This window comes from Nematostella vectensis, chromosome 2 (assembly GCF_932526225.1).
Source record: "Nematostella vectensis chromosome 2, jaNemVect1.1, whole genome shotgun sequence".
NCBI lineage: Eukaryota > Metazoa > Cnidaria > Anthozoa > Actiniaria > Edwardsiidae > Nematostella > Nematostella vectensis.
Window position 1 is genome coordinate 18903309 of NC_064035.1, and position 25506 is coordinate 18928814.

The 25506-nt window shown below is 39.7% G+C and overlaps 3 protein-coding genes across 5 annotated transcripts; 2 read left to right on the plus strand and 1 right to left on the minus strand.

Annotated features, from left to right (window-relative positions):
- The first annotated feature begins 881 nt into the window (after positions 1-881).
- Positions 882-4324, plus strand: LOC116611899 (leucine-rich repeat-containing protein 45). The gene is made up of 3 exons (XM_032372542.2): positions 882-2289; positions 2406-2554; positions 2742-4324. The coding sequence occupies exons 1-3, from the start codon at positions 1656-1658 to the stop codon at positions 3912-3914; spliced, it is 1956 nt and encodes a 651-aa protein (XP_032228433.2). The 5' UTR covers positions 882-1655; the 3' UTR covers positions 3915-4324.
- LOC5504256 (putative gamma-glutamylcyclotransferase CG2811) lies at positions 4002-5908 on the minus strand. Its single transcript, XM_001625128.3, has 3 exons — positions 5540-5908; positions 4989-5187; positions 4002-4784 (listed from the first exon to the last, which is right to left on the minus strand). The coding sequence occupies exons 2-3, from the start codon at positions 5178-5180 to the stop codon at positions 4497-4499; spliced, it is 480 nt and encodes a 159-aa protein (XP_001625178.1). The 5' UTR covers positions 5181-5187; positions 5540-5908; the 3' UTR covers positions 4002-4496.
- Positions 5909-6649: 741 nt separating this feature from the next.
- LOC116611897 (golgin subfamily A member 4) lies at positions 6650-24220 on the plus strand. 3 transcript variants are annotated; one of them, XM_032372535.2, is made up of 19 exons: positions 6650-6986; positions 7293-7493; positions 8972-9283; positions 9434-9538; positions 9879-9977; positions 10052-10124; positions 10738-10787; positions 11054-11089; positions 11744-12283; positions 12743-12962; positions 13313-13362; positions 13486-18393; positions 19300-19335; positions 19567-19635; positions 19758-19889; positions 20242-20289; positions 20914-21006; positions 22668-22728; positions 23483-24220. In XM_032372535.2, the coding sequence occupies exons 1-18, from the start codon at positions 6894-6896 to the stop codon at positions 22698-22700; spliced, it is 7098 nt and encodes a 2365-aa protein (XP_032228426.2). In that variant the 5' UTR covers positions 6650-6893; the 3' UTR covers positions 22701-22728; positions 23483-24220. The 3 variants fall into 3 exon arrangements, with proteins under 3 accessions (XP_032228426.2, XP_032228427.2, XP_032228428.2); XM_032372536.2 differs by lacking the exon at positions 22668-22728 and having other exon boundaries at positions 6651-6986; XM_032372537.2 differs by lacking the exons at positions 6650-6986; positions 7293-7493 and adding an exon at positions 8363-8557.
- Positions 24221-25506: the final 1286 nt, after the last annotated feature.

Sequence of the window (25506 nt, forward strand, 5' to 3'; positions counted from 1 at the left end):
ATGCTGGGTCGATTTCAAAACAACTGAAAGATATTGATTTCTTGTTTCTGTAAAAGCAAAACTTAGCTCCGACTGTTCCTGCGCGCGCACCGAAAGAGAAACCCCTAACTGTACTGCTGCCTGGTACTACCTGTCTTCGTTTACAATCGTTTGGATCTAAGATGTAAGAAACTTCAAGAAACCATAAGATAAGAGAGGGACACTTTTGTTTTACCCGCGCGCCATGTCGATTCCGAATCTGGCTATTTTTAGTGACCACCACCCCACCACTGCGCGTGAGGATTTGCTCCTTTTATTTTGTCCTACTGCCCCGCGGGTTGCGTGTTGTTGTTTTGCCAACTCGATAGGAATGAAAAGAGATCATGTAAAATAACTCGGAAGAAGAAAACAAGTCTAACTTAAACTTGGGGGGGGGGGGGGGGGGGGTGTGGTAAAAAGCTAAGCGTGCTCTCAGTTGAATAGGATGGTGAACTGAGCAATCACATCACATGCTTGAGATTAAATATCGTATAACCTGGCATTACCAACATGCCATTCTGATTGGTGTACTAATTGATCTACGTTAATAATTACCCATTTTGACAGGTCAAAATTAACAAATTCCTAACATACTGTGAAAAGAGTAAACGCGGCTGGGGTTCAACTAATTTATTAAAATCTGCCACTGATCTAAATTACAAGTGAATTATTAATAATAATAAAATACGATAAATGAATAAACACCAAACCCGAAAAAATAATACACTAATTTAAAATATGAATAGAAAGAATAAGAAAAAATATATTAATAGAAATAGAATGGCATGAAGAGTATTGACACGTATTGGCAAATATACTGACAGAAAGCTAAATCCCTGAATAGTTTGACTGTTTTGTTAGTCTGAGCGGCGAAGTCAAGTCAAGAAGAAAGAAAACACCGACGAGCGATAAAATGGCTGTTACACCGCGTTTGATTCAAATCCCGACTCCAGCTTGTATAATATACTTAAAAGTTATGGAAATGTCTACTAACATCATCAGAGAAGTACAGTAATATCTCCCTCTTTATTTTCTCACTTTTACAAAAGCTCATATACTTCAGCTTGCTGGCTTTAATGATCACAAAAATGCAATCCCTCGCTACAAGGATAGTTTTATCCTCGAAGTACTACATCCCCTTAACTCATACCGCAACTGCCTGTATCCTTGATGCTAGAATGAAATTTTCGATGGCATAGGTTTTTTTTTCGGTTTCAAGTCACAAAACGGCGGCAAACAAAAAGATGTAAATGTCAAAGCGCGGGGATAGGATGGTGGTTACTAAAAATAGCCAGATTCGGAATCGACATGGCGCGCGGGTGATACCAAAGTGTCCCTCTCTTATCTTATGCTCTCTTGGAAACTATAGATTATTTTAGGAAAATTATTATGCAGCTTTATCAAAATAGTGTGCAGATCAATCAAAATACCCATACAGTCGTTTTCGTTAACAAGAGTATGGAGATGACTCAACCAGTTTTTGTGACTTTGAAACTGAAGGTTGGACTTTCTGTGGTTTCCATTCTCGTGCGGACATTTTACTGTCCAGCGGTGTTCTCCCACTTGGCGTCTCTTGCTCTTTTCCGTTTTGTTTTTGTTGTTGTCACCTTTTTGTTTGCCTTTCGCACCTCGACACTATGGAAACTTTCAAGAAAAGGTACTTGAGGGTCTGCAATGAACACATAATTCTTCCACTAGAGTCAGTAATCTCCCACTCCGCGCGAGCTATACCTGAAACAAGTCGATGTTTAGATCTATCTTCGTACAATCTCACCCCTGAAGACTGCCATGCGCTCGCTACCACTTTATCCGACGATCTTTACTTTGAAGAACTGAGCTTTGCAGACTGCCTCTTAAGTGAGGAATCATGTAAGCTCATTCTTCTTGGCCTAATGCAAAACAGATCAATCAAGAGCTTGAATCTGAAGGGTAATAATATCCGTTGTGGTGGCGCCGAGGTTTTGGGTCAGTTTTTGAAACGCAACACAACTGTGCAAAGTTTACAACTTGAATGGAACTCTATTGGACTGTGGGAAAGTGGAATAGCCGCTGTAGCTGAGGGACTTGCTATGAATCAAGTCTTGATTGTTTTGGACTTGAGAAATAATCAGATTAGTCATGAAAGTGCTAGTCATCTAGCAATGGCGTTGCGTAGAAATAGTACACTTAGGGGACTGGACTTGCGCTGGAATAATATCGGGATACTTGGAGGCAGGGAGCTTCTATCTGCATTCAAAGCCAACACGACAATAACCACGCTACAATTAACAGGTATAATATCAATATATACTTTGCCGTAGTAAATTGTTTCATATAGTTGATAATTAACTCCCTAATCTTTAGAGAAAAAAACTCCAAACTTTATCCTATGTGTTGGTTATTTGCAGGAAATAACATCCCACAAGATATATTGAAGGCAATTTTTTTGGCAACAAAGCAAAATAATGATAGAAAGTCAGTCAATGAAGAACATCAAGCAAGAACAGAGATGATGGCACGGGAACTTGAGAAACTGGAGACTCTCAAAACAAAAGAGGTAGCTTCAGGGGACAGGATGGGGAGTTGTTGATGGGCTGATGTAAAAAAAGGTTTACTGTAGTTCCCATAAAGAATAGTTCACTTTCAACAACAATTTGAAAGTTATCATTAAATATTTTTGATTGCCTGCATACCAGATTTATTAGAAATAATGTTGTTGAATGATTTCAAATATTTTCTTTCAGGTCCTAACATTAAGAGATGAAATTGATAGAGAGAGATTCCAACACGCACAAACCAATAAAGCCACTCAAAATAAAATTGATCACCTGAAAAGTGCTTTAGAGGAAAGAAAAGATGCTTTTGACTCACTCTCAGCTAATCTTTCTGCAACTGAAGCTGAACTCTCTGTGTCACAACAGAAGTGCCATGACCTTGAGAACTTGTTGTCAACCCTGAAGAAAGAATTACACACTGAAAGAGAAGACCGTACAAATGCTGAACTGAAGAATCACAAAGAGCTGAACAAGGTTTTAGAAAGAAACATGGAGCTTGAGTCGTCAGTTAGTGCAATGGAGAGAAAAAATAAGGCCTTGGAGAAATCTGTGAATGATCTAGAGAAGGAGATTAAGAAAATGGAGCAAAATTATGAGCTCAAATCTAAAGAAAGTGATGAAAAATTTCATAGAGAACTTCAGAACACTAAAGATAGATTGCAGAAGGACTTTCAAAGCTTCCATCAAAGGACATCAGAAAATAGTCAGAGTATGCAGGATAGAATTTTAAAACTGGAGGAGGAAAGAAACAGTTTAGAGGTAGAGGTTAGCAGACTAAGATCAGAGCTAGTGTCTTCCAAACTTAAAGCAGATGAAGATTTAATGAATGCTAAAACTAAGCTCAAACAGGAGGAATTAGTAAGATCACGCCAATACGACGAACGGATCCACCTCCTTCAAACCTCTTTTGAAGAGCTTCAGTTACAGAGTACAAAACAGCAATCGAAGATTTCAGAACTGCAATCCCAACTCAGTGCTATAACAAGAGAGAATGAAATCAACAAAAGACAGCTGGAGACAATGAAACAGCAGCTAGACCAGAAAGAGTCAGAGTATAGAAATGAGGTGAATCGGTCTCGTCTAGAGCTTGACTCAGAAAGAAAAACCCAGAGTGAACTTCGAGACAGAATTTTGAGTTTGGAGAACCAAATAAACAGTGAAGCAAAGAGGCATAGGGACATACTGGCTCAAAAGGAAAGTGAACTATCTTTTGTTAGTGAACAGCTAAGAACACGGGAATCAGAGATCAAGCGTAATCAGGAAGAGGAAGTTAAACGTGCTGAGATGTTAGAGAAAGCTATTTATAGTTATGTTTCAAGTACTAAAACAGCTTCTAGACCAAACTCTCCATACAAAACTTAGTTTTGCATTTTTAGTCTTGATAATGTTTTTAAAAATATTATACTAGTGTTGGTTTTAAAGTAATGTTATTATTTATAACTTCCAGTGTACAGTAAATCAAACACTTTTTAATAACTTATTTGGCTAAACAATTTACTTGACTTGCAGAGTGTTGTTTTATATTGACTATTTTTACAAGGTACAAAGAGTGGTATTATTATGATATTAGTAAGTTAACACTTATATTGTACATTTCTATATAATCAATGGGCATAAGCCATTATTATTTGGTAAACTAATTACATATAGTTAAACAGGTGCCAAATGTGTGCATTTATATGGACAAATATCAATTTATGCACATTGATATTTTATATTTTTACCTACAAAATTTAGAGAACTGAGGCTTAATAAAAGAAAGTAACTTTTTAGAATATTTTTTCTTTGCTTTTTTCCTTTTCTGTGTGGCAAACCATGAATAATTTTCCTCATTATGCAGCATTAATCACAAATGTAATAGTACATTTGCTAACAAAAAAGGTAATAATAGCATTCCTTCAAGATTTTATTAATCATTTCTAATATTATGGAACATTCCCTGCTTTACATCTGTAAAGACTGAGTCTGTGATCTCAAATCTATGTATGTTCTGCCCTCCACTCTGACATATTCTTTAGTACAATCTAATGAATACTCCTCTAGAAAGGTCTTTTGTAATAAACTGTCTTTAGGATTCATCAAGAAATATGCTTCACAGGACATCAGCTCAGGCTCTGAGTCCTCTGTGACTACCTGGCAGGGCTGTCGTCTGTACCACCTAGGATGATCCTCCAACTTGTCCAAATGGACAAGAGCTTGTGGACATACCTCATACACTTCACCTTTGACACGCTGAAATTGAAAACAATATAAGCCTTAATGCTTATTAAAAGAGGTGTTCCAAGGCCTAAAAAAACGTATAGGCGACATACCCTAAGAAATCCTGTGAAATTTAGAGTGGCAAATGTATCAAGCCAAAATAAACATAGAAATGAATGCACCCATCATAGACAAAAAAAAGTGTCTGAGATGAACAGAATAAAAATGTGTGTTTACCTGACCCTTTCCTGGTATATCCATCATGAATGGAATGGCCGCGTCTGAGGCAACGACCAATGGATAGCAATTCTCAGTTCTGGCGCTGCATAGAAGCTTTGTTGTTCCACTAAGAGGGTTGCTCAATAAGTGATGATTGGGAAACCCCTGTTTCAATGTGCCATATACGAATATTTTTACGAGATTACTCATCTGGATGCTGAAATAAAGCCAAAGAAGAATGTTATGTCTGTTTTATGGTGAACCAGTCTGCTTGTCTTGGAATAAACATAACGCAACTGGTAAACAATGGCTTGGTATCCAGTTTAGTTAGTGTTGTGTGGTGAGTTGTCCTTATCTTGTCATGGAATGCCAAGTCATGGCATTGCTTATCAGAATTCATTTTTACTTAACTCAATTAAATTAAGGAGCCTTAATCAGGTTTAACGAAGAGCATGTATGGTTCGTTGGCTTACTTACGTAATTTACCTACTTGTCATTCTCTTAAATAAAAATGGATTACCATTGATAAATACATAGCGACGTATCTACTTCAATGGCACTGTATTTACCTTTTGCATAGGAGAATTGTTAATCGAATGCGAATGGTGAATTTATATAAGTAGAGATGATACTATCACTCGTACTCGAGTGTAGTGGAGTACTCGTGAGTACTCTAGGCTTGAGAAAGAGACTGGTAACGAGTAACACAGGAAGACCAGATAGTCACGTTATTCATTCACTCTCCTCTCGGCCTAGCCTGCGTTTCACGAGCGCAAAGGGCTGAAAAAGATGAGGGATGGAGCCCGCACGCCTGAAGAGGATGGAGCGAAAATGTAGAGCGAATGTAGGCAAAGAGAGCTCTCTCATCCTTCCCTCTCCCTATCGCGCGCATAGTCGCGCCTCTCTTCTTATTACCTAGCCCTTTGGCCTGGCTACTGCGTAGCTATATACGCAGCAGGCTACTCTCTGACGGTCTCACTTGGCCCGTGGCGATCAGCGGGAGGGTCACTTGGCCCGTGGCGATCAGCGGGAGGGTCACTTGGCCCGTGGCGATCAGCGGGAGGGTCACTTGGCCCGTGGCGATCAGCGGGAGGGTCACTTGGCCCGTGGAGATCAGTGGGAGGGTCACTTGGCCCGTGGCGATCAGTGGGAGGGTCACTTGGCCCGTGGCGATCAGCGGGAGGGTCACTTGGCCCGTGGCGATCAGTGGGAGGGTCACTTGGCCCGTGGCGATCAGTGGGAGGGTCACTTGGCCCGTGGCGATCAGTGGGAGGGTCACTTGGCCCGTGGCAATCAGCGGAAGGGTCACTTGGCCCGTGGCGATCAGTGGGAGGGTCACTTAGCCCGTGGCGATCAGCGGAAGGGTCACTTGGCCCGTGGCGATCAGTGGGAGGGTCACTTGGCCCGTTGCGATCAGTGGGAGGGTCACTTGGCCCGTGGCGATCAGTGGGAGGGTCACTTGGCCCGTGGCGATCAGCGGGAGGAGAAGGGCGGTTTCCAGCCCCCCCCCCCCGTTGAAAAAAAAGTATGAGGCTAAAATTAATAGATTTACCTCCCGCTATATGTGGGGATCCCCTTTATATGACATCGGTTCTCCTACGTACTGCTAGCAAGATTACTATGCTACAAGGATGAGGTAATTGCTTCAAAAGGGAATTACTCTTTTGGTGGATCTATCTTAGTATGAAAAGAATATATTTTGTTGCGCTTATGATGAGTAACTGTTGTATTCCTTAGAAACCTTTTTTTCTGTTTATCTTGGATAAAAACAAATCCCTCTTCTGCGCTGACGTGTCAAGAACATACTGCGCATGCGCAGCCTGCCCCCACACTGAGACTGCGCAGTAGACACCAAGAGGGAAATCCAAGATGGCGGGGGTTTTATTTTAGGGTCAGTTGTAGGAAGCGTTTCTCGCCGGAAAAATGTTCAAGAAGCTAAAGCAAAAAATTGTCGAAGAATTAGAGGGTGAGCAGAGCCCCGAAGCATCCCCGAACCTCCTCAATGAATCATCGCAGGTATGCGTTCACTTCGTACGCTTGAGTAACCGGTGTACTATCCATTCTTTTACATTTTGTTGCTTGAGAAAACAGATTGTTTCTTGTTGTGTCCTCTTCTGTGATAACTGTAACTAATCTTTTATGCCTTGTGGGTACTCAGTTGAAAAGTTGCGGCGTTACAGATCCCTTTTGACTACGATTAAAGATAATGTTTACCTTCAACGATCGTAAATCTTTGTTTATGATCACGCATTGCGATGAGTTCTACCAGTTATTTCGTGTACCAAGTACACCAAAGAGTCTAATGCGAGATTATTTTTGTAGTCGACTTCAGGTGCGAAAAGAAATCCCCGCTCTTTGGATGGAACTCCCCTTAAACGAGGAGCGTCTTCGGATGGAAGCCACACGCCATCATCGTCTTCAGAAATCATTTCTCAAGGAAACGTGAATTCCAATGGTTCGACATCGAAACCGAACAAATCCACTCCTCAGCAAGTCCTGGCGAGAGTCACCCAATTGCTAGAGGTAAATTGAACCATTTTGTGTTCTTGATGGTAATCGAATATATATAGAACTCTGGAATATCTTGTCTTGATTGATGGTCAAAATCTTATAAGCTTATGACCTTACATATTAGGCTACTTACTTACTAGATAAATAAAGAAATATTAAACATATTTGATTTACAACTTGAATCTAATTGAAAAAAAAAAGGGATCTGGAAATAAGAGCTAGCAAATATGAGGGAGCTGCAGTAATTTCAGTCTTCCTGGTCAGCTAAGTTTAGCTCAGAAGTTTGTGCTTGTCACATTTACTTTTCTGAGGTAGTGTTGTTGTGTTAAAAGAATGCTCTGACAAGATTCCACCCACTAATACATTAATCTGTAAATATACAAATGCATCGGACTTTCTAAACCCCCAAAACCCCTGTTAAACTTTTAACTTTTTAACTTAGCAAATGTTATATTGTAATAGTATTATTTTAATCTCTAATATATATTTATAATTATAAATTGTAACTTCAAACATAATGTGAACATAAGCATGTGTTTATTCTATCACTTCATCATTTATTTTCTATGGTGGATCACTAAACTAGCTCATATTTATAGTGTTATCTGTTATTTTTTTCATCTCATGCCCCATCAAAATCATAAGGCATTTCCTGCTCTACATCTATTTATAGAATAAAAAATCAATCTTTCTTCAAACTTTGTATTTCCTTTCCTGCATTTACTTTTGCTAAATAGCATGTCTTTGCTGTATTTTGATTGCTATTTACTCATGCATAACAAATCAAAGTATAATCATATGCAAATTTTGCCTCTTTCAGAGACCATCTTCTTTGCATAATAATGATGAGTGTATGGCTTTTGTCTGGTTTATAATGGAGCATTTACTAGAGTTTCTGCCTTCTCGGGCCCATTATTTGGGAAGTTTTCATAGTCATTTCTATTTCTGATAAGGCCACACTTCATTTTTAAAACAACTCTAGTTATTAAATGCTGAATTATTACTATCTGCCCAAGCCAAAAACTCAAATCTACGTTCTTGACAATGAAACGAGTCCACTAGGGAAATGGATTGAGGTATTGTAGTTTAAAATTGAAGAATTTGATTGACTCTATTTTACTTCTAATTTCATAGAAGATTAAGTTGGTAATATATGTTTGGCATTTTGTCGGATATATTGTATTAGCAATCAGACTCTGACACGTATTACTTGTTATGTACATCCTTGTTTTTATATTAAGTAATCAGGCTATTTTGGATCATTGAAATTTTATTCATAAGAATTAATGTTAAATAATTTGAGAATTTTTTGTATTGTTGCTCTGTGATTAAATATGTTCTTTGGCTTCAATATAAAGTTGCTTTTGTTTTCCTAGCCTGTTATTTTGTAAGGTGTACAGTACTGTATTTTTAAAACATCAACATTGTGAATCTTTAAATGTGAACATCAATTTCATCAGCCTTCAAATTTAGTAACTGTCTTGTACTAGACTGGGAGACCTCAAGACAACGGAGAACAAGGTAGGCCTGGAGATGTAACACCTCCACAGAATGCAAGCACACCGTTTAGGACACCCAGTAGGCAAGAGTCTACAGAGTTTGACACGCCGAGAGGAGGGGCAGGTAGCAAGCACGCCCAACCCTCAAGCCCTGGTTACTTGGATAGATCTGATGCTGAATCTGAGGGCGACCATGGGATGCCAGGGACGCCCCGCCTGGAAATGGCGACAAAAGAAGATCTCATTAATATGTACAGAAAGCAGGACCGGGTACTTATGCGGTACAAAACACGTTTTTCAGAGGTAATTTATTCCTGATGAGTTGTTCTGCTTACAGCATGAGTTATTCAACAAGTTACTCATGATGAAGGCAGCATTGCCAAAATGTTGTAAAATAAAACTTAGCGGCAGAAAATGATAATTCATGTATTATTATTTTTGTGTTTTTATTAGGTAGTAGATGCTTACAAAAATCTTCAGAAGGAAAATGAGAAACTACAGACTAATCTCACCCAAACTCAAGACAAAGCCTTGCGGAGAATATCAGAAATGAAAGAGGTATGCCAATATTCTTTATATTGTAATATTGTGATTAATAAAATTACCATTTAAGAATGGCTCCTACTGCTGCAAATTCAGTATACATGAGAAACAATTCAGATCCTATAGTCAACTTCAATAAGTAATAACCAGGTTTAGGGATGGATAACTTTTCTTGCTTGCTCACAGATTTTGGTGGCAAAATAACATGGCTGATTTTTCTCATCATCAGATAGTATTTTTCTAGTGTGTTGTCATTACTTGTGCATGTTTATCACACAAAAGCTCACATGATTGGTTAGTTCATGTCCATTTCTCGATCATCTATGACTAACTATGATTTTTTTGCTTATGACAGACAATTGAGCTTGAAAAGCAAGCCAAAATGCATATGGAGGAAACTCTTCGGCTTTCTCTAGAGGAGAAAGAAGATATCATCAAAGCTTTGCAGACACAGGTTAAGATCTCTTGTTGTATTGTGCTTGTCGGTTCTCTCACTCTCATTCATTGACTAACACTTCCTTCCTGTAGAACTCTTTACTGAAGCAACAGAGTTTTCCATCTACTGGATCCAGTGAGCACCTGAGCCCTGACTCTGGACTGGGTAAGAGATTATCCATACATGAAAAATGAAAATTACTGTTGGAATGCTCCTGTTGCTATTCAAATGGATGTAAGACTAAGGACATGTTTTTTCCCCTATCATTCTGTAATGGGAATGGTTGGTATAGAATGTTCAGAATGGCATTCGACCCATTCCACCTGCTACAGGTAGCAGAATGGGTGGAATGGCATTCATTTCATTCCGTAATAGAAATGCGGCATAATCGAATTCTTGCTTTTTCTATCCTAAGCATTCTCATTCCGGAATCACAAGTAAAAAAAAGCGCCCTGAGTCAAGAAATTAAGATGAAAGAAGGTCTCAGTCTCCTGAGTACTCAAAGCACAACTGAGGAAGTGGACTAGTTGGTACTTAAAACTTTTTATCAAAAAGAGTCCAGTCAACATCAATAACCAAAGCCAAATTCTTGCCTACAGTATTTGAATGTTTGCAGTGTTCAAATATTGCCTTATTGAATCACTGAAAAAATGGTTTACAATTGTTTTGAAAGGAGCTTTATTAATGCCCTTTTTGTATGATGTGGTCCATATACTACTGTAGTTTATATTCCACAGGCTCTGAAATGCCTGAAATGATATAAATGGTTATCTCTTAGGTTCCCAAAGTGATGAAGAAAAAATTGAGAGGCAAAGGCTGGTTGATATGGTACTGTACAATATGTTAAATTATTTCTCAATGAACTTTTAACTTCTAGCACATAACTATAGCTTACAACAATCATTGTGTACTTACACATTGGATCATGAAATCCTAGTTAAAAAAAAGGAGGATGTGATTAAGGATTTTTTTATCAAATTTTGTCAGGAATTGTGTGCATAAAGCAGGGATTTTTCAATAAAAATATGAAGTTATATGCAGAGTATCAAACTTTTTTTTTTTTTTGCTAAGTCAACTTTGCTGTTTTATTTTAGATTGATGGCCTACAAAAAGAACTTGATAGTGCCAAGGTACTGTATATTCTTCATTCGTCATCAATGGACATAATGTTCTGCATGCATCTGCCATACTTGTCCCCATCTAGCACATTAGAATAAGGGGCCAGTTGCATGAAAAATTTCAGCCTGGGCTGAGTTTCCAGTCCGTTCAGGGAGGCTTGAAAGTCCAGCCCGCTATCCCCCACAAATACTTGTAAAATTGCTCTTACGATTACATGAATCAGTTTTTAGCCCGGGGGGAGATTTCCAGCCCGGGCTAGCAAACCGGGCTAGGATTTTCAGCCCGGGCTAGTGGGTTAAAATCGCCATGTAATCGCGTAAATATCTCAGCCCAGGCTGGGAAAAAATACAATTCGAGTCCAGCCCGGGCTGAATAGATCTCAGCCCGGGCTAGATTTAAGGCATATAATCGGTAAGCAGCTGCCCGGGCTGAAACCCATCATGTAATCGGCCCCTAAGAGTGAGCAACATGCTCTAAGAAATCACATAACTTTTGGGGTGGCAATGTCGTGCATATGGTGGCAAAATAACAACAGCAAAAAGCAACTTATTCAGCATATACAAATCAGCCAGAAAGTTTATATGACTATGGTCATATAAAAAAAAGTCATCCTTTTCAGACCCAAGCATTGGCAGGCTAAATAAGTGCAGCATTTGGTTTTTCAGGAGCATTCTACTGCTTTAGATTCATCAACTGCACAGCAACTCAAAGATGCAAAGAACCTTATTCTTCGGCTTGAACAAGAGAAACAAACTGCTATTCAGGACATGATGTCCAACATGCAAGTGGCACTCCAGGAGAAAGACGATACAGTCGCAGAGAACACTAAGTTGAAGCAAGCCCTCAAGAGCCGAGATGTCACTATAGAGGAGATGAAAAAAGAGAAAGATGAGTTTTTCCACAACATGGAGAAAGCTCTTGAAGAGTCTGAAAAGAAGAGGGAGATTGCTGAGTTGAAAAAAGAGCGGGAAATAGAGGCAATGAAGGCAGAGTTCGATGCAGCGTCTAGTGCTGAGGAGAAGGACAGGCGGATGCTTGTTGATGAGATGAGGAAAGACAAAGCTGAGGTTGTGGCCCTTATGCAGAAAGAGATATCGGCAGCCAAGGACAGTGAACTAGAGAAGGCACTCGCTAAGAAGGAGAAGGAGATGGAGGCTTTGTTGGCCAGTAAAGAGGAGCACATGAAGGCTTTACTGGATGAAAAGGTATGTGGTGGTAATCAGTATTAAAATACGCCGAAGAAGTGACATTTTTAGATGTTCTGTTATAAACAGAAGCACACTGTTTTTGTACTGTACCCCTCTACTCATTGGGTTAACTTAAAATTAGAATTCAATTTTGTTATCCATAGAATTCAATATTATTATCCATAGAATTATTGCTAATTTATTTGAGTCTGAAATTTGAATATTTGAATTGGCTTGTGATATTATTTCTTATAGAATTGGCTTGTGATATTATTACTCATTGACTCGGCTTATATATATCATAGCTCTTTGAATTGGCTTGTGATATTATTACTTATAGAATTGGCTTGTGATATTATTACTTATAGAATTGGCTTGTGATATTATTACTTATAGAATTGGCTTGTGATATTATTACTTATAGAATTGGCTTGTGATATTACTAATACTCATTGATAATTGACTTTGTGGTATCAGGTAAAGGAGATCGAGATTGCAGTCGACGAGAAAGAGCTGCAAAAGGAAGCCGCCCTGAAGGAGAAAGAGAAAGAGCTTCAGCAGCTAAAGAACCAAGTGGAGGAACTAAACATGCAGCTGCAGTACCAGAAATCTTTGATGTGCAAGACAGAGGAGGAGAAGGAAGGCCTCGCATCCATGTTGCAGGGTGACTTACAGCGAATTATGGCAGAAAAACACGGTAAATACTAACCTAAGACTAAAATTATGTGAAAGAACGTTATTACCTGAAGTTAAAATCGTTTGCTTTTTTTACCCGAATTCAAAATATTTCAGCAGCTTCAGTACACTCGGTATTGTGCTTAAATGAAATGACAGAACTTTGTGTTATAAAACGGACTATTCAGTTTTCGCCGAATATTGCGAACGGTGCAGGGTCATATCGCATTTACATTTTGAATTAGGGATAATTTAGACTGAACTTTTTGGATATGATTTTGACTTCTTTTGATACATATGAGATGCTGAAATACTATTTGTTAAACTATTTCGTTTTTACCGGTTTTAATGCGATTTTTTGTGTAAATCTAGATGCTGAGAGCCGCCTAACTGAATTACAACACAAAAATGAGCAGGAGCAGGTAGGATAACACTCATTACAATGTTTATATCTCGTATTAAGGGTATATTCTGATTGCATTGTTGAGACATTAAGTAAACCTTAGCAAAGCTTGAATTACAGTTGTATTTCAATATATTTCTAGGAAAAAATGAAGGAGCTTATCCAACAGCACAATAACAGACTAAAAGAGAAGCAAGAGGACCATCAAAAGAACTTAGCAAAATTGAAGAAAGCTCACCAAAATAAAATCACAGAACTTACGGAAGCTATCAAGAAAGCTGAGCACAAGGCTGTTGAGTCAGAAAAACAGCGGAAACTCGAAAATGAGAAGCATAGTATGGAACTTGAAGCTAGAGAGAAAGATCTTCTTTCTGATAAACAATCGGAGCTCGCACGAGTTTCTAAGCGCATGGAGAGTAAAACGAATGAAATGAAAAAGATTGTTAAAGAGCTGCGGGCCAAGCTGTCAGAAAAAGAGACTCTGGCCAATGATCTTGAGCAAAAGCTCAAAGCTTTGGAAGATAGATCTATAACTGAGAAATCTGAAGCTGTGTTGCTGTTTGAATCAAAACTGGCGACATTAAATAAGACAATTGAAGATCTGACACAAGAAGTCAGTCAAAAGGACAAGCAGCTCAAAGCCCTTGAGGAAAGCAAGGAAAGCGACATCAGAACACTTAGTAGCGATTACGATAACCGTCTCAAAGATAAGGAACGAGAGGTTGTGGATTTTAAAGGGAAGTTTACTGAAAAAGAGTATTACGCTAAAGAACTTGAGAAAAAACTCCTTGAACTACGAGAAGAAACAGATAAAAAGCTCGAGGTAACAAAAAAAGAAGCGGAAATTAAAGTCCAATCTGTCGAAGAACAACTCAGCTCTCAAAAGGCAGAGGAACTTCTTGTCATGCAATCAGAGCGGGAACTAGGGGAAAAGGCTGCAATGGCACAATGTGAGGAATATAAGAAAAAGAACAATGAGCTGAATGAAGCACTTCAGGCAGCCGAAACTAAGAATAAAGCTATGGAGAAAGAAATTGATGCATTGAAACAAAATAAAGACAAAGATGTGACTGCCTTGAAGGAAGAACTCACCTCTGAGGTTCAAAAGTACAAGGAAGAGAAACTAATGGCTGAGGAAAAACACTTAGCTGAAGCTCAGAGCATTAAGGTGGAGTACGAGAAAAAAGTGGAAGAACACATCAAAGAGAAGAACGAAGCTATCAGTCAACTGCAGAGCGAAATCACCAAAGTAGAGAAAGAACGAAATCAGGTCAGCGAGCAGTTGAAATCTGCTCTGGAGGAGACGGGGAAGGCATCCAGAGAAGAAAAGTTGTTACTTGAGGACAGAATGAGTCAGCATGAGTCTTATTATAAGAAACAACTGGACGATGCCGCTAACGTACACGAGGAAAAGCTGCTGCGTCTTCAGGAGAGAAGTAAATCTGAACTTGAAAAACTTCGTGCACATCTTGAAAGTGATATTAACGAAAAAGAGAAAGAGATTGAAAGAAAAGATAACGCACTAAAGGAATTCCAGGAGAAAAATAAAGAACTTGAATGTCAGCTTGCTGCTACTGGCGAGTTGAAGAAAACCGTCGACGAGTTAAGTAATAGTATTACGCTAAGGGATGAAAAGATCACTAAAATTAAGGAACAACTTAAACAAACACTAGAGAAGTTCAAAGAGAAAGAGAAGGCACTTAAAGAGGAGATAGCGGAGAAGGAAAAGGTAGGGAAAGAACTGGTGGCTGAGACCGAACGCACTTTCCAACTAAAGCTACTTGAAAAAGATCAAAGCGTGAAAGACAAAATGGACGAGCTTATGCAGCAAAAAGAACTGGGTGTCCAAGATGTTACCGAGAATCTTGAGCGAATGCATCAAGAGCAAATTTCCAACCTTGAGGAGCGACATCGAGCTGAGATAGCCGAACAAAACCTTGAATGGGAGAAAAAAATCGCTAGTATACGAAAGGAAAGTGAGGAAATGATGGAGAAAATAATCATTGAGTCTAGGGAAAAAGAAGAAGCCTTGGTTCAGGACCTTGATAATTTGAGAAACGAAATTAAACAGAAAGAAAAGCAATCAAAAGAGAAAGAAGAGGACCTACATAACAACCTCCGGGATCTATCAGATGAGAGACAGACGTTGGAACTCAAGGTAAGAGACATTCTCAATGAAAATAATCAGCTAAAAAAGGAATTAACGAGCGTTAAGAAAGAGCTGGACTGTAGAATAATGGAAATGGTAGAAAATCATAGACACGAGCTGGACGACTTAAGAACTCAGGCCGAGAAGCGCCTTGAGGAGCTGATTCAACAGCACGAAAGCGAGATGGAGGGAGTGGACAGTCGCATTCAGCAGGCACGACTTGAGTCCGAGAACAATTTCAAGGAGATTCTAGAGACCCATCAACGTGAAATGGAAGAGATTCGCAACAGCCACGAGAATAAGATGCAAGAAATGGCAGAAAACCACGCCAGCGAACTTGCCCAGATGAAGGATATTTATGAGAAGCAGAATAGAGAGAGCGAAAAGTTGCGAAGTCACCATCAGCTTGAGCTGGATGCGCTGGTGAGAGATCACGACAAACAGCTGGAGGACCTCAGAGGTTCACTGGGGAGCACCGAGAATGAGCGTAAACAGCACCTCAAGGAGCTGAACGAAGCGCAGCAAAAGCACAGCGACGAACTAGAACAACAGCGAATAAGCCTTCAGAATGAGTTCACAAAGCGGGAAGAGGATTTGAAAACACATCTAGAGGAACTTGAAAAGTCACACAGGGATACTATCGAAGAAATAAAGACCCAAGCAGAAAAGGAGGCAGCATCACTTAAGCAGACTATGAAAGATTTAACCTCTAAGCACGCTTTGGAAATAGAAGAGAAAATGCGTACGTTTGCTGAAGAAAAAAATTCATTGTCGAGTCAAGTTAATAGCCTTGAACAGGAATTGGCGAATCTGAAAGATAAGCATAGCAAGGAAATCGAGAAATTTGCAAAAGGGGCAGGGGAAAATAAATCCTTGCTCGACCAAAAAGTTTCGCAGATGAAAGAAAAGGTAAGAGGCATAAAGAAAGAGTTCGAGGAGAAACTTGCTGAGAAAAGTAAACTGGAAGAGCAATTGAAGCAACGTTTGCTAGATATGGAGAAGGAATCACAAAACCGCCAGCTTGAGAAAAGGGAAGTGCAGGCGAAGCAAACGTCAGAAACTATGACAGCAAATATCAGTCAATTAAATGAACGTGAAAAGAAACATAAGCAGGAAATGCTAGTACTTGAAAACAATTGGAAAGAAAAATACTCAGAAATCGAGGAGAGGTACTCATCACAGATATCGAATATTATAGAGCAGCACCAGAGAGAGATTTCCCAGTTAAAGAGCGATCACCACTCGGAACTTGCGGAGTTGAAGGCTCACAACCAGCAGAAGATAACCGACATCGAGGAAGCCGTGAACGCACGCGTTAATGAGGCAGAGGCAACCACCTCGGATTTGCAAACAAAACTTCGAAAAGCTAAAGAGAAAATTAAACAAGGCAGTGCACGTCAAGAAGAGCAAACAAAGAAATATAAGGCCTATCAAGAAAAGCGAGAAAAAGATGTTGCTGAATTACGCGAGAAAGTGCAGTCTCTTGAAAAGGAACTCATGGAAACTTCCGAGAAATTAAGGGAAGACTTGCGAGGTTCTGAGAAACGAGAAGAAGAACTTAAACTTAAACTTGAAGCTGGTGAAAGTAATAATCAAGCTATCGACAAAAAGATTGCTGAACTTTCTGCAGAAAAGCAGGAAATTATACAAACTTCTGCCAAAGCAGAAGAAGCATTCAAGATACAAATTCATGAATTAAAGTCACAATTCGAAACAACTAATCAAACTTATGAAAATGAGTTAAGCGCTGCGAAGCAGGAACTCGATAACAAAATTAAAGAGTTGGAAAGTGAAAAAGAGACTGCGCTGGAGAAAATGTCCGAGGATATGCAGAAGCAGTCAAGGTCTCGAGTTGCGGAGATGAAAAAGAAGGCGGAGGCTAAAATTTCATCGGTTAAGAATCAACTAACGACTCAACTAGAAAGTAAAGTAAATGAGATAACTCGTTTGAAGGCGAACTTGGGTGAGGTAGAAAAGAACATGGAAGAACTCAAGTCTGAACACTCAAAGGAGCTTGCACGGGCTGCTGCAGAGTTTAATGAAAAGTTAAAAGATCAGAAAGAGTCACACGAGAAAGGGGCAGGGGAGAGGGAAAAGGAGCTGCTACAACAGGTTGAAGAACTTAGCACTCAAGTGAAGACTCTGGAGCAGAGAATTGAGCAGCTGGTGATTGTGAAGATGGACGCTCTGCACGATCAAAAAGCGACGTTAATAGAAGAACATAATACTGCGATAGAAAAGCTAAACAAGGAACACGAAGCGAAGTTAGAAAGCGTAGAGCGATTATATAAGGCGAAGCTTGACGAGAAGGACTTCGATCACAGCTCACAAGTGAAACAGCTCTTGAAGGAATTCCACATCAAGTACGGAGAAAAGGAACGAGAGCTCCAGGATACCGTCAGTAACGCAATAGAGGCAAGTCAGAGAGAAGAGAACAAGCTTGTGGACAAATACGAGGAGGAGATACGCGAGTACCGGAAAGAGCTGAAGATGAGGGAAGACGAGATGCTTGATTACAAGAGGATTACAGACCAGAAGGTGCAAGAGAGCGAGCAAATGGTCGAGGAGCTCAAGAAACAGCACGAGGACGCGTTACTCGCAGCCGAGGCCGACTACCACAGTAAGATGGAAGAGATGCTGAAAAAGAACGAGGAGGACATGGAGAATTTAAACAAGGAGCACAAACTCAAACTCGATGAGCTCCAGGAGGCCCATCGGCTCGACCAGAAATCTGAGGTCGCTGCAATCGAAAAAAAGTTGAAGACGCAGATGAAGAAAAATCAGAACGAAATGAAGAAACTTCTGAATCACAAGGAGGCTCTTCTACAGGCCCAGAGCGCTGTTATGGTAGAGTCTGATCCAGGCCAGCTCAACCGTGCTAGCTCTTCTTCGTCTCTTAATGTAAGTGCGATGAACCAAGAAGATAGGTGAAGGAGCGGCTTTCAGGTGCAGGGTACACGTAAACCCTGTAACGAAAATCTATTGTCAAATCTTCGTGCTCTTATTTGCCATAGAATGAGCGCATTTTCTGTTTTGTTTTTGCTGTTAAGCCGTTAAATCTTTCTTTTTTTTTTTTCTTTCTGCTTTTGGTCAAGCTGGGCGATGTGTCTGTTAACAGCGCTGTAATTTAATTTTTAATTCTACTATATATGGAATGATCCATGCTGGGTTTAATGTGATCTAACATGGACGAATTTACCTGGTTGGGAAGTGATCTCGCGTTGAAAGGAGACGAATAATTCCAGTGAGAATAACACTTTTCCTGCGCAAGCAAGCAGCACGACTGAACACAACAACTCGCTTATCATCTAACCCTAACGCGCTACAGCACCCTGTTTGACAGGAAACACTGCGCGTTGTCTTTGCGGAAACGGACTCTTTGTGACACTTAAACCATGCGCAACATCAAGCTCTTGCCAAAGCAATGAGGTGGACTAGAATCGTAGTTGTAAGCCTGTGCGTTGTGACAATAAATCCTACCTTCCAAAAGAAACATGCACTACAGCTAGCTCTTATTTGAGCAGAAAGGTGGACTTGAACATTGATTTGATAGTGAACTGTGTGTGTTGTGTCAGCGGACACAGGTGGAATAGAATCATTTATGTTCACTTTAGTAGAATATTAGCGCGAAAGACTAAATTGAACCTTAAGACATGCTGCGATTCCAGAAATAGTATCGGACATAAATTACTACCCAGAAACCCTCTGTAGTTAGGGCAGTCACAGGTAGAGTCAAATGTAGCATGTCATGGAAATTACATTTGTTTAATTTGCGTCGGTTTTGATCTTTTTCTCTTTTTCAAATAGGAAGCGGATAACGATGCCGGACAATCTGTTCTACGAGTAAGTCATTCCTTAGGGGAGGGGAAAGCAATAGGTCATTCCTCAGGGTAGGGGAAAACCTTAGGTCATTCCTTAGGGGAGGTGAAAGTATTGTCTTGTCATTCCTCAGGGGAGGGGAGGGTAAGTCATTCAAACAAAATATGCATGAACATTTTCTTGTATCGGAATCAAATACAATGCTTTGTATGTTGACTTTGTGAGTAGTTCTGACATGTACGCTGTCTTGTGTAGGATCAAATTACGCGGTTACATGCTGAGGTGAGCATGTTAAAGGAAAGAGAATCTTCCCTCAAAAAACAGGTGGGTCGATTTGTTTATTTTTTTTTTTGTCGGCTTGATAATTGTCCGGCGTGTGACAGGTTAAACCAGCAATGACATTTGACTCGACGTTAAGAGAACTTGTGTCAATTTATTAAATTCAGATAGAGCAGCTTGGCGGTTCTCCTGTGAAAGGCATACACGATCGACCAGCCCAGCTGAATTTGCAAACCAACCCTTTGTCTCCATTCCACGATCCTCCCAAGTCCCCAGTTGAGGAGCCTATGCAGTTCGAGGTAAGATTTTCACGTGTTCTCAAACATGCATGTCCTAGAGAGGATCTCATGTAACTAAGAAAAAGCTGGACAGTTAACTAAATTTTTCCAAATTAGAACGTGCTTTGTATTGATGGTATCAAGTTTGGGAATGTTTTCACTCCATCAGAGATTCATATTAAAGAAAGCGTTATTTGCTTTCTTTAATATTCAGTTATGGAAGGATTGAAAGAGGAGTTCTGTGAATGGCTATTCTAGGAACCTGTTGCCCTCATGCACGTTCACGCCCCTGTCGTACATCCAATCGTGCTCCCAAGTGAACTATTTTATTCTTGAAAAAAAAGGTGAATTAGAGTTTAAATGTGTTTTTCAGTACTTGAGGAATATACTGTTCGAGTACATGATGGGACGGCAACGTAAGGTATGTGATGGCAAGCTTGCTGTACTTCTACTTGAATGTGACAGCTGCTTTTATTAGATTTAAACGGGGGCGCGCTACTCCTCGTACACGGGTCAGCTCCCCCTAAACAAAATCAATCACAGCTATTCGTTCATATATTTTCAAGACCCGTGGAAGCACGGGTGACCTCGTCGACCGTGGCTCATGTTTGAATCCTGGCTCTGGCTGGGGATTTTTTCGAGTTCATGCCTTGATTCGATTTTGTGCCTGAATTGGGTCGAAGTTTTTTTCCGAGTGTTGCCAATTTTCTCGGATAAGGACGCTTAATTGTCTCTTTGAGCTGCACTAGACTTACCTAATTCGAGGGGGCAATAAACCCTCTGGCAGTGACCACCCTCAGTAACCATCCTTACTCACAGTGCTTACTAACATCACACACATGGGGGCACTTGATTTGGGACCTAGCTCTGTGGTGTCTTTCGCACCAGCATAGCTGTTGAAAAGTTATATACAAATAGCAAAAACTACATAGTTGGGCTACTAGTAAAATAAAGGGTGTATTTTTAACCTACTAACTTCTTGCCTGACCTACTAACTTCTTGCCTGACTTGATTGCTTTTCCTGAACGTATTTGTCTTTGTCTAGCAACTAGCCAAAGTATTGTCCGCTGTTGTCAAGTTTACTCCAAAACAAGTAAAACAGATCATGCAAAAGGAGGACGAATATGCCGCAAGCCAGGTAAACCATAGCACAATAGATGATAGCTATGCTTGATAACGTTTCTGACTCGCCCCGTGACAGGCAATTTGGAATCCGGAAGCCATTAAAAAGTGAAACTTAGATTCCGGGACCGGTAATGCTACTGGACCGTCATGAGGCGATCCGATTCTGAAATTATGTGTACTGTATATGTGGACCGTGTCGCACAAAATTGACAAAGTTTATGTTTTTATCTGCTCTGTTTAGAGTAGTTTAAGCTTCACAACTTTGGTTGGATATTTGCAGCTTTCAAACGTTCTCTTTATTGAAAAAAAAATGAATCGCCAAGGATTAATAAAAGTTCGATACAAGAACTGCATCGTCTTTTTGCCGACGCGGTGCCCATCCCGAGCTGATTTTACGTTGTGAAAATTGTGTTGGGCACGTTTTATTAAGGTAATCGAGGTAATGCGCGCCTAAAAAAAAAAAAAAAAACTTTGATAAATTAAACAAAACAAATTAAAGTGTATATAATAGTAAAGTTATAGTAAAGGTTAAGCCATTAGTATTGGTAAACGAAACCAGCGGCTTGCTGCGGGCTGCTTGATCTCTTTTTCCCGGTAAAATACCAAGAGTTGTCTTGCCTAAACGAACGATTTGACATCTATGTTCACAAATGGTAATGCTTCAACTAATGATAGAAAAGGCTATCTCGTCCTTTTTGATAACTAAAAGCAATAGCATAAAGAAGTTCCAATCGAAAGAGTCCTCCAAAATAACAGTCATAGTCTAAAATCACAGAAGTACCTTAAATCTTTTATCAAACGATGATGAGAGTCGATGAGAGTTCCAACTCTCAGGACCGTTTGACCGGGCACTTTCAAGACTCTCGTCTATCCTCCATCACTGTGAACATGTTCACATTCGACATGAAACTTATGGAGTGTCACTGTGTGACCGTGTGAATGAGTAAATAAGAGTTCGGTGAGCAGGTGAGCAGTTAGTTAGTAGTATAGATTCCTAATTAGAAATCATTTGCCCCGATTCTTGGATATAAACGTGACCCCCTCATCAACTCTAAAAAATTGTTTGATCGCAACTCTACAGTAGAGAAGAACTCTCATCACCACTCATCCCTTTCGATCGAGGCTTTAAAGTCTAAAAGAGTCATACAAAATAACAGTCATAGTTTTATAAATCAAGGTAAAATAACAGACATCGACTTATAAATCAAGGTAAAATAACAGTCATAGTCTTATAATTCAAGGTAAAATAACAGTCATAGTCTTATAAATCAAGGTAAAAAAACAGTCATAGCCTTATAAATCAAGGTAAAATAACAGTCATAGTCTTTTAAATCAAGGTAAAATAACATCAGTCTCATAAATCAAGGTAAAATAACAGTCATAGTCTTTTAAATCAAGGTAAAATAACATCAATAGTCTTATAAATCAAGGTAAACAGTAAACAGTGATGAACCGTAATAGAGTTTCATCCTATACCGCAATAACTATAGAAACTAAAGGCAAGACCTTTTTTCCAACATTAAATAACATAATTAGAACGTTTCTTTATTCCAGCCAGCGCTGGATATCATTCTTTAGACCTTCTTCTTCTTCTTCTTCTTTCTTCATCTTTTTTTTTATCGAAGTAAAAAATATTTGCTCGTCGGGTGATCGACATTTTTTTACTCGTCACAGGTCGGGGGAGTGTTTTCGCCGTATAAGAAATAGCCCAGTTCAAGGTCCTGTTTGCACGCAGGTATAAGATAAATAGACTGTGCATACAAAGTTTCTCTTTTCAAGATGCAGCCTGGATCCCTATGTTTTCCTATTTTGATATGACAAAACTAAACTAAAATGCAGCAATTATACTTTTCGTTTACTAGATAGCGAATTAATACTACCGATAACAATAATCAGGTGGTTACGTTAGACAAGGTGAGAAGACTGGAAAGACCACAGAAAAGTTGCAGAAAATCTAGGTGGTCGGCGTGGCGTCGTAGAATCAGGGAAATAATTCAACACAAAAATTTAAGCAGTATGTTTCTTTTTTGCTCCGAATAAGGGTTAAACGATCGGAACGTCACTAAGCACATACTATTTGTTATTTGTGTAATTCTCTTTTTGATACTTATAGTAAGTACATCGATAAGAACGTTTTTAGCTTTAAAATACTACTTTACTTTAAAATAAGTACGGCTCAGTCTCAACAGAAAATTAGACTTTCTTATGAAAAATAGAATACTATGTTTTCACAGGAGTGAGAACATGCCACTTCAACCTTGTGCTGATTTTTCAAACCGAACAAAGGTTTTCATATTCGGTTGAACGGTTTAAGTATCATATCCATATTGTTTAAGAATTCGTCATAAGTAATGTATGGCTAGTATTGTAAATTCTAGTAGCTTAATGTGTAAGATGGCTCCATGGTAAAGGCTAGGCGTAGGAGTGTCCAGGCACCAGTCTGTAACGCCTCGAAAAGTATCAACTCTCTCATTGTCTTGTTTTTCCAGGTCAAGTGACCACGTGTGTACACAGGTCCATCTCCATATCCAGGCAACGAGTCCAACGCTGCGTTCGTTTTTTTAAAGATCGGTGCAATACATAGCAAGCGACATTAGACCAGGGGTTACCGTCGCTCTCCAAAGATCCCGGCCTACAGGAGCTTCTTAAAGGTGTGATTTTGGCGGCCAAAGAGGAAGCACTGGACTGCCAAGCATATATAACAACACAAACACACGGGAAGAATGATATGAAGTAGCGCATGGCATCTAGGATGTTTGCTTCTACCGTTCGGTTGCGTTTACGTCGCATTTTTACCACCGTTTGTGTACATTACTATACGTGGCTTTTCCAGAAAGTCTCAAACTACAAACACTATTCCGTGAATCATACATTGACACCATACAAACGTGCGCGATAAAAATGCGCCAAAACTTTGCGATTGTTTACTATAGCATTTTTCATTCTTTTACTCAAAATAGAATTTGTTATTCTCAAGACAGCTTAGTTATTAGGGAAATAGCGTATGGTCTTCTTGTTAGCAATCCTTTCGTCCGGCTGATCCATATCCGTTTGCCGAGTTTGAAAATTACACTGTCGCGTGTCAACACATTTGACTCGACGGAAGAGTATTCGCAGCTTGAGCGTCGATGCTTTATCTTGGGTGCCAGATGCAAACGGCGGTATAGCCGCATTGTCACCAGTTTACTTCGGGTCGATTACCTAACAATATCCGATGATTTTTAACGGAAAACGCGAAAAATATTTCAAAATATTGAAAGCAGTGTGTCTATTGGAAGTTTCTTTGAGGATGTAATTGATAATTTAGAGCGGATGGCCTGTTAAATATCTCGGATTCTAATAGATTCTTTTGTCTTTTAACGGTCGAGGTTTCCGTCGGACCTCCGGAAGTAAACTGGTGACAATGTGGCTTTAAACACTTAAACGGCTTGAGCTCGTATTGCTGATATAGGGCCCGGTTCCTAGAAAGCAGGTTAGCGCTAACCCAGTGTGAAATACGGCTATCTTCCTGGGACCGGTTCCAGAAATGGTATAACCAGAAAGACTACAGGCAAGCTGTAGGAAAACTAGATGTTTGCGTAGGCGTGGTGTAGACAAGGTATGAATCAACACAAGGTTGAAAAGGTATGTTAAACGCCTATGTGAAACAAAGTGGTTGCGCTGACGTTTCGAGCGTTAGCCCTTCGTCGGAGCAAAAGAACATTTGAACATTTGATATAAGCGAAATACTATTATATTAGAAGACTGCTGTAAGAAAGGGCAACTTGAGAATTAAGGAAACGTGTTTTTGTTAATCATGACCTTTCTTTTCAACAGCGAATGTTTTGAAAATTTTACTTTTGATTTGAAATCGACAGTGAATTAAATATTCTTCTTTTGCTCCGACGAAGGGCTAACGCTCGAAACGTCAGCGCAACCACTATGTTTCACAGAGGCGTTTAACATACCTTTTCAACCTTGTGTTGATTCATACGGTTCCTGCAAAGCAGGTTAGCGCTAATCCAGGGATAAACACGGCTATCTCGACATTTGGTTGGATAAAAAGGGCATTCATTCCTTAGTTAGCTTTCTTGAAACACAGCCATTATGTCCCATGGCAGAGATTAATGCATCTGATGCATCTGTTCTTCGTTAATGCAAAAAATATAAGCGAAATACTATTATATTAGAAGACTGCTGTAGGAAAGGGCAACAGTTATTCATGACCTTTCCTTTCAACTGCGAATGTTTTAAAAAAAATTTACTTTTGATTTGAAATCGACAGTAAATTAAATATTTGAAAAAATAAGTCTTGCCCAGGGGCGGGTCCAGCTTTTCGCTAAAGGGGGGTTTGGCTCAGTAACAAAGGGGGGAGGGGGGAATTATTTTGTTTCATAGGGCTTTCTAGCAGCCCAAAGGGGGGGGGGGGTAAACCGCCTAAACCCTTCCCCTAGATCCGCTACTGTTGCCTTCTTAGCCATTGCGAAAGACCTTCGAAATCGTTCACGCATAGTCGTCTTACTCTTGGAAGACA